We start from the raw sequence: 8831 nt of genomic DNA on the forward strand, positions 1-8831 counted from the left end.
AGAATCCAGCTTGTTTCACTCGATTTCCAGGTAGAGGCCTTTTTTGCCACTTTATGACTGGACTACAGGTTTTGGCTGATAATAAGTCGTAGTAGTTTTATACCCCTAAGCTCTTCAATTAACGATTGGTGATGTCTGGTCCCCTCCGTTCATCCGGTAGACTGTCTGTGACAACAAACACGGTACTGCCACCTAGGGGACAGTTTGGAAATAAATTGTTAGCCCAGTGTAACGTACCCATAGATTCGTCACCATTCTTATAGTTGTATGTTCTCGTATTAAGTCGTATTTTCTTAGGTTAAGGATACAGTTAGGGTTACGGACGGGTACCTCTTTAAAGACCATTACAACATAACTGCTCATCAAATTCATTCGAACACATATATTTAATAAGAGATGCCGGGGCGTAGCCAGGATTTTTTAACAGGGTGGCCGAAAACAGCGAACTGCGCAAAATAGTGAATGACTTAATATTTTAATAGTTCCTCCGCTTCCCTCTCCACACCCTATGCTCCCCGACTCTCAGCTCTGCAATCTTTGTTTTGTGCGCCATGTAACAAGGCGACATTTGTGGTCGTTGTTCTCTGCTCCCTAGATATGTAACTGTTCAGTGGCGGATCCAGGATTACGAGGAGGGGGTGAAACACAGGCGGGGGGTATGGGGGTCCTCCCCCAGAAAATGTTGAAAATGTAGATTGCAGGAGATGGTACTTGAGGCACTTTTGAGTACATGTACAGCCTTCATTCTGACTAGGACAATTCTCTTTTTAGTAGAACAATTCTTATTTTTTATTTTTTTAAACTTTAGGATCAACAGGGGTGCCATAGCCCCCCTAACTACGCCACTGAAGAGATGTCTTTCTACGCTCACGATGAAAATAATCGCAAAAATTGTAAATTTATCTCAAAAATGTTTTTCTTTACATTTCTCAGAAACAGCAAGGAAGGGTTGGGACCTAAACTTTTAGCCATAAGTTGTTCATAGCATGAACCAGTAAATGGTCCCTGGAATCTTTTGTAAGGTTTTATTTCATGAAATAAGTTGAAAAGATGCACGAAAATCTGTAACGTTTTAACTTTTAAAATAAAAGATTTAAAAAAAAATCTTAATACAATCATAGCGGCGTAATATAATGGCAGTGAAAGTTAATTAGCGACAGAAGACAACTTCAGGACAATCTTTCAGCATAATCCCACTGTCGCTAATTACCCTTTGACGTCGCTAATTACCCTTTTATATTATGTCGCTACACAATGCTAATATCTGGGCCCGCGTAAAGTGCTCCGATCGGATTTGCGTTTAGGTGCCAGGCATTTATGAAAAGATGCACGAAAATCTGTATGAAGTTTTTCATGACGCGACAATCTTGTAAAAATAATCGGCCATAACCTCTAAAACAAAAATATTTAAAAAAAGTGATTCGTAATGCAATTTTGATATCTCGGTGTAAAGTTCTCTGGTCGGATTTGCGTTCAGGTGCCAGACGATGAACCGCGTCAAGAAGGAACCGATGAGCAAGAGCCTGAACGCCGGCATCCTCGCCGCCGCCCCGCCGTCGTCGGCCGCGGAGCACCGCATGACGACGTCCGAGACGTCGACGTCGGACGACGCCGCGCGGCCGTGCCGGCAGCGCGCGTTCAGCATCGTCTGCGAGGAGGACGAGGAAGAGGCTGAGGATGCGCGGCGGAAGTCCCGGAGCCCGTCTCCGCGCATCGGCGCCACGGCGTCGCTGTCGCCGCCGCCGCGCGGCCTCGTCGACCACGCGATCCTGTCGCCGATCCGCGAGAAGCCGCCGACGATGCCGCTCTCGAAGCGGATGAAGTCGCCGACGGCGTCGCCGAGCAAGACGGTGAGCACGCTGCCGCGCAGCGTCGACAACGAGTCGCCGTCGCTGCACCGGCAGAAGATCGTCGCGAAGAGCAAGTCGCTGCCGCGCTCGCTGAAGACGGTGAAGAGCTCGCCGCAGCTCGCGCTCAACGAGATCTACGAGGAGGGCGAGTCGGACGACGAGCGCGCGCCGGCGTTCCGGCCTCGACGCGCGGCCGCCGCCGCGCCGGACGTGCTCCAGCGGCGGCTCGGCCTGAAGCACCGCAGCGGGTCGAACTGCAGCAGCTCGGAGGCGAGCGACGACGACGGGGAGACTCGAAAGGAGAAGCTGAAGAGCAGCATCCCGCGGCGCGATTCGCACGACGATTCCGGTAACGATGACAAGCCGCCCGGCGGCGGCGGCGGCGGCGGGAACGACGGTGGGACGGGGGGAGGCGGGGGGAATCGGGAAGGAAGGAAGAACACGAGGGGAAGCGAGAAGGCGACGGAGAAGAAGGGGAGGAAGACGACGAAGGGTAGCGGCGGAGGAGGAGGAGGAGGGAAGAAGCGTGGCGGGAAGAACGAGACGAATGCCGACAACGAAGGCCGCCAGGGCGCGCCGGCGAACCTTGATGGTCATCTCATCATCGACACCTCCTCCCCGAAGAAGGAAGCCCCCGCCACGAAGAAGGGAGCTCTCATCATCGACACCTCCTCCCCGAAGAAAGAGGCACCTGCCACGAAGAAAGGCGCGCGAATCGTCGAGCTGCAGTCGCGGCTGAAGAAGCTGAACTCGCGTATTCGCGACAAGGAGAGCAAGGTTCTCGATGTGAACTGCAACGGCTTCAAGGGCAAGATCTTGAAGAATTCCAAAGACGGCTGCGAGGCGGTGGTGGTGACTTCGAAGTGCTGTAGCGTCGTGTGACGCGCGGCACGATGCGGTGTTTCCGGCGCGGACTAGTGGTCTTCACATTGTGATGACTCGTGCTATTGGTGATCGTCGTCGATCCTGATTGTAATATATTTTAGACTGTAGGAATATTCACACACTGTGCATTTACACAATGATGAATGTGTCGGTCATTGGTCACTAGAAGGTGTGCGTTTACTGTTGCACTAAAGCAGTGTTCCAAATTCTGTGCAGTAGAATACACGGCGGCAACTTTATGCAAAGGAGATGAATGTTATACAAATTTAGAAAATGAAGGAACCTATGTTGCACAAAAGGACGGAGGCATTGGTGGTCCATACACCATCCAAAACTGTGTGCGTGTGCGTGTGCGTGCGCGTGTGCGTGCGTGCGTGCGTACGTGTGTGTGTGCATGCGCACGGGTTGTAACAGGGCATTTCTTATGTATGTGCTGTGAATACTGTCGGCTTAGTCCTAGTTCAACTTGCTTACCACACAAGTTGTCTGCAGTGTAAACCTGTTGCAGCAACTGATGCTGGTGCAATGTCTGGTGTGTGAACAGTGTGAAATGTGATTTCCTGAGCTAGAATGCATCTCAATCGAACACGGGCTGTGCCGTCAGAACGTTGGCAACAGGCAACGATCTCTACATTCAGTTTCCTGTGCTGATTTTACTGATCAGTTGATGTGTTATCGCCGTATATTACCTGGCCTGCCTCTGTATACTGGTGATTCTCTTTCAAAAATGTTGAGATTTGCCATAAAATCTGGACAGCTATATTCAACCCTTCAGAAATAAGGATTATTTAATTATCGAATTGAATTTTTTTTTCTATTAATTGTAATGGGGAATTCATTAACAATAGATAAAACATCTCGTCTTGCCCTCTCTAAAAGATTACATTTTCATTCTTTCAGCCTATCACACACCGTCACTCTTGCTTCATGCCTTTATAACACATATCAACAAGTACAAAGAAATATCCATATTCTATCCATTGCTCTATGCAAACGTGTATTCTTTTTATAAAACAGGCCATCCAATTCTGTAATCGACTCGTAACTATTATTCACAGTTAGGCAGCAGCATCGGGTCTAGTAATGGCCTAACGCGTTGTGTGCTATTTCAGCTAGGTACATTTTATGATAAACTGTGCATGGCTAGGATAGTGTTGGTATTATTATTCAGTCCGCTGTGTAATGGTCGCTGTGTGCACGTGCATCGTGCATCGTGGTTTCTGCATTTCCCGTACTGTCTTCCAGTTTTAAACAATACACGTTAAACGAATAGTTTGTATGTATATATGTGTTTAATTTAGTTAAATGTGAATTTAAGCAGGTTTAATATATATTATATGCAAAGTCATTTTAGGTAGAAATGAAGAAAATATCTTTAATTTAATTGCTAATTGTAGTGTAATTATTTAGTTGGTGTTTTACTTGGTTGTTTATGTTGCTATATGGTTTGTTTTCAGTTGGTACGGATATGCCATATAGGTCTTCCATGCTTAATTAAGATGAACTGCTTAATTAACTCCCATTACTGATTCCCTTGTCGATTCATTTACAGAAATTTTTTGTGTGAAACCAGGAATTAAAACCAATTTGATGTGCTTAGACTGCACTAATGCTATAGCTTGTTAAGTCTTGAGGGCTGTTAGCTGGGTTGTGGTTTTACATATGAAGCAAAGACACAACAAATGTAATGGCTCTACCTGTGGTGCTGCGATTGGTGGAAATTGGTTCGAATCAAGTCGAAGGATATTGGTACCAGCAGTTTTCGGAGTGTTGCAATCCAGGGCACGCATGTATTAAGTGTGATCTGCGCGAGAAGATTTAATTTCCGTCATGAACAGACAGACAGTTTAGTTTTAGTTGTGATGCGCAGCTTCGTGCACAGTTTTTGTTGTTTCGTGTGATTATTGGGTAAAAGTGTCTCGTGATTTGTACCAAGGGGTCTAACCGTAACCCAAACTTGCGAGCACGCGAAAGGTGGGTCTGGGGGGTCCTCCTTCAGAATTTTTTTGAAATTAGACCCCCTTAGATGCGTTTTCTGAGCGAGCAGGGGGGTACGGAACCCCTGGACCCCCCCCCCCCTATTGTACACACCCCTGGACGATCGATATTCTGTAGATTCATGTAGCTGCTTTTATGGGTTGACAGCACTATAGTGTTGACACCCATTACGTGTGCATCGGCGTTGTAATAGTTTCATTGCAAATCTACGTGTAATTTAGATAGTTCATACTGGAAGCATGGATCTGCCACACGCAAATTGCTCGTTTATGATGGTAATATAACGTAATTATATACTATATCTGTTATTGGTTGTAGAGGATTTTATTGAGATACCTTTTATAGAAATGTGATAGTTATGTTTGTGTTATGGAATTGAGAATTGCAGTTTAGGTGTGTGCCATTTGCGATGCATAATTGCACCGACGTCAGTCAACTGCAACTGTGTGGGACATCCGTGCTTCCACATAATTCCTCTGTAAATTGCCATTTTTATAAGACATTACTATTCGCAAAACTTAGTTTCAGCTCTAATTAGCCTAACACAGCAAAGTGGTGTTGGTCAGAATCATTTTGGTGTGTTCATTTAGAAGAAAAGGATAGCCTACGTAGATATCCCTTTAGTAAGTTATTGCTGGAAATGCAGTGTTTAGTTGTATTGAGACGTTTACTAATATTTATTCAGGCAGCCCTAATTGTAATCGCTCTAATTACAAAGGCATGGCATATAAACGGTATAAAACATTGTTTACGCCGCCTACGCATTGTCGTTGTATGTCGTTGCAGCATTCACATTTCCAGACTACAGTTTCATAACCCATCGACCCGCGAGAGGGTACATATCCCTCTTAACTGAATAATAGTAATGAACAATTTCGTTATATAGATTCAGTTAATTGCCATGCCAATGTGGCAACATATCAAAACCATGGAATAGTATATTGTGATGTATTATAACGGAAAAGTTTGGAAATACACTAGTTGTCTCTCATCCAGCATAGCATGAGTTTTACTGGGCATATAAAGAAAAGCATGTCAGTAGCATGTATTTCACAAGAAATGGTGACCTCTGTTGTTTTCCATTGCGCACACAATTCAAATGCGTGACCGAAGTATTTTTAACTCATTTACATGAATACTTTAAAACACGCTTGGAGATAAAACTTAAATTTGGAAAGCATTGTGTTTGTGTATAGTTATTAAGAATTGTTTTATTGTTATGCAGGTTCATTATATATTGCAAAATTTTGGTGTGGCAATTCATTGTTTTGTTATGCATTGTTGTAAATAGTGAAGATATTGTGGACGTCATATTTTGCTGTATAGTATGTAGTGTCATGATGAGTAGCATGTGTTTAAATGGTTTGAGATCCTAAGGTCCAGTGTTTGTCAAATCCTACCCTGAAACCCAGATGGTAACATTTGTAATAAAGTGTATTACTAAATTGTGTAAGCCTGTTGCAAAGTAACTAAACTATAAATTATAATATATAGCCTGTGTAAACTACACGTCTAAATTATAAATCGGTATGAGAAATGTTATTGCTTCTGGTTTTCAGGTATATTGTTGTGCTTTCCGAACAATTTTTTTTAAGCTGCTGTTTGTTGTAAATTTACTGGACAACTGTTATAATGTATGGTTATTTATTCATATTTAAACCAATACATGTGTGCCAGCTAAACATCGTTGTAAAAGTTCTGATATATCGTTTGGTAACAGCCACACATCACTTGCATGCCACATGAACAACTGACATTGAAATTTACTAATCTGAAACACTGGGTGAGAGAGAGAGAGAGAGAGAGAGAGAGAGGAAGAGAGCAAGAAAGAGTGTGAGAGAGAAAAGAGAAGAGTGATAGATGAGTTAGAGAGAGAGAGAGAGAGAGAGAGAGAGGAAGAGAGCAAGAAAGAGTGTGAGAGAGAAAGAGAAGAGTGATAGATGGTTTAGAGAGAGAGGAGAGAGAAAGAGAGATAACCGCTTTGAAACTATTTACTCCTGGTATATATATACGTGCATGTATATAGTGTAATGTGAATCTTGCATAAGATTCATTAAGTCCTTTCATTATTTCTTGTGGTCGTAATGTGCTTGTACCTTACTATTCCTTTGCTATTTAGCCCTTCAATTACGCACACATGCTCTAGGAAATTTTTCAGACGTTAGTTGGTTTAATTACCATGTAGCTTTTTAACATTCGCTTTAACAGGTTTTATTACACAGGAGAGAAAACGCATCACTGTGATTCAGATATTGCGTTTTCTTTTCTCCCTTTTAGCTCCCTTGTAGACATGGTTGCTCCCCAGTGTTGTATGGTTCATTCTTCCATATTTAACAGCTTCTATATTTAATAAGTACGTGTATGTTTATAATTAGGTGTTGCCAAAACAAAGTAAAATTGCAGAAAGGTGCTCACATTATAATCTATGGGAGAATAATTTGGGAGTATAATGGGAGGTTAAACAAAACTTGGAGCAGAAGTTAGGGTATATGACAATGAAATATTCAGAGAAGCTGTGCATGCTAATTTACGTAGATTAATATCAAGGTGTACTTATATACAACCTTAATATCAAAACGACAAAGTAAAACCAGTTTATTCATGCAGCAAAAATGGGTTTGTACTGTTTATTAATAATCCTATCACATATTACAGCTATCATTTTAGACCGAAGCAAAAGTATGCAAACAAAATAAATCTGGGCAGGACACCAGTGTACAATAATAAACTTGGCAACTATTGTAAACCTGATTCAGTACAATATAGAAATAATGAACATGAACAATACGTACGCATTGTATACATGAACAATACGGCAACAGAAGATGCTCTGTTAATATGACTGTTGAAATTTAATACATAATGATAGTAGCAGTAATTTCTACAATATTTACTCATCATTAATTTACACAATCTAATATACAATCCACGCAGGGAGTGACCAGTTATACGTCATTGCTTTCCACTCTCTAGATAGTCTTTAGCCTCATTTATCTTTGATGCAATATATGGTGAGCCACCTGGTGGTAAATAAAGCAAACATGAAATAAGTACAAGCAATGCGGCCTGAACAACTCGTTATACGCGAGTAGCATACTCACCTTGTAATTCTGAACACATTCTGCACAACCTCACAACTTATATTTGATGCATTACTTAGACCTAAGCAATTGACTGACCGTAAATTTTAGACGTGGTGTTAGAAAGTTAGAGAATAAATCGTGTAAAATACAGAGATGAGAAATTGGTGATTTTCCTACCTCTATCAGGATGGTTTGCTAACATAATGGTTCTATGAGCATCCTTCAGTTTAGCCTTGCTACAGGAAGGGCTGAAATGATACAATTAAAAGTTTATTATAAAGTTCATCGCAGTTCAAAGTAAACGCAGAATTACAAACAGCAAACTAACCACAACTGTATCCAATGTGAGGCCAATAACTCAAAAGGCAAATTAAGTTCAAAGATACTTTTTAAGCATTACAATTTGAACTACTGAAGCTAACTTCTGACCTTCAATTCACAGATAACCGAGTCAAGTAGCAATATTCATTCAGCAATCAATAATTTATTAAAAAGACAGTTAAAAGAAGATATACCAATAATGTTAACACGATACGCCCTAAAACAAAATTGTTATATAAGAATTTGTGTATACTGTAGTGGGATACCTGACTCCAAGAATAAGACCAGCTTCTCTTCTTGACATCTTCATATCAAATCCTCCTTTATAATATTTACTATTAGCAAATGACTGAAAATGGAATAAAAAAAGAATAGTATTGAACCGTCCGTAGTCCCCAGGAAATATCACAACCACTCTAACGAACCAGACAAATTTCAGTTGCAACCATTGTGCTTCAAGCTTTATCTCAATTTCACGTCCAACAGTGAGACGATGTACTAGATACGAACGGCAGGTGAAACCTAGGAATTTATATAGAGCTACTATTACAAGGTCTATGCTCAGGCACACTAATGCTAAATGGCAGTGGGTACACACGACTTTCTTCAGACTACGCACGTTAGGCAAGCTGACAATGTAAATATTAACAGGGATTAATAATGACAAATGTCATGTGACATTTGTATATTATTA

General features: G+C 41.9%; 2 protein-coding genes across 4 annotated transcripts in view; one reads left to right on the plus strand and one right to left on the minus strand.

Annotated features, from left to right (window-relative positions):
- LOC106812438 (SNF-related serine/threonine-protein kinase-like) overlaps nt 1-8831 on the plus strand; it is a 55974-nt gene that overhangs the window by 42722 nt on the left and 4421 nt on the right. The window contains exon 5 of one of the 2 annotated variants that reach the window (XM_014816322.1): nt 1478-1561. The exons of the other annotated variant lie outside the window; for it this stretch is intronic. The gene's annotated coding sequence lies outside the window, so the exon portion shown is untranslated. Of the gene's footprint in view, nt 1-1477; nt 1562-8831 lie in introns of those variants that run through there. 2 annotated transcript variants of the gene reach the window in all.
- LOC106812439 (mitochondrial import inner membrane translocase subunit TIM14-like) overlaps nt 7312-8831 on the minus strand; it is a 4829-nt gene continuing 3309 nt past the window's right edge. The window contains exons 4-6 of one of the 2 annotated variants that reach the window (XM_014816324.1): nt 8404-8486; nt 7994-8064; nt 7312-7753 (exon numbers count right to left, since the gene is read on the minus strand). In XM_014816324.1, the coding sequence (XP_014671810.1) occupies nt 7686-7753; nt 7994-8064; nt 8404-8486 (222 nt within the window). In that variant the 3' untranslated portion in view covers nt 7312-7685. The remainder of the gene's footprint in view (nt 7754-7993; nt 8065-8403; nt 8487-8831) is intronic. The other variant, XM_014816325.1, reaches the window with a different exon arrangement.

Source organism: Priapulus caudatus, unplaced genomic scaffold (genome assembly GCF_000485595.1).
Source record: "Priapulus caudatus unplaced genomic scaffold, Priapulus_caudatus-5.0.1 Scaffold648, whole genome shotgun sequence".
Taxonomy (NCBI): Eukaryota; Metazoa; Priapulida; class Priapulimorpha; order Priapulimorphida; family Priapulidae; genus Priapulus; species Priapulus caudatus.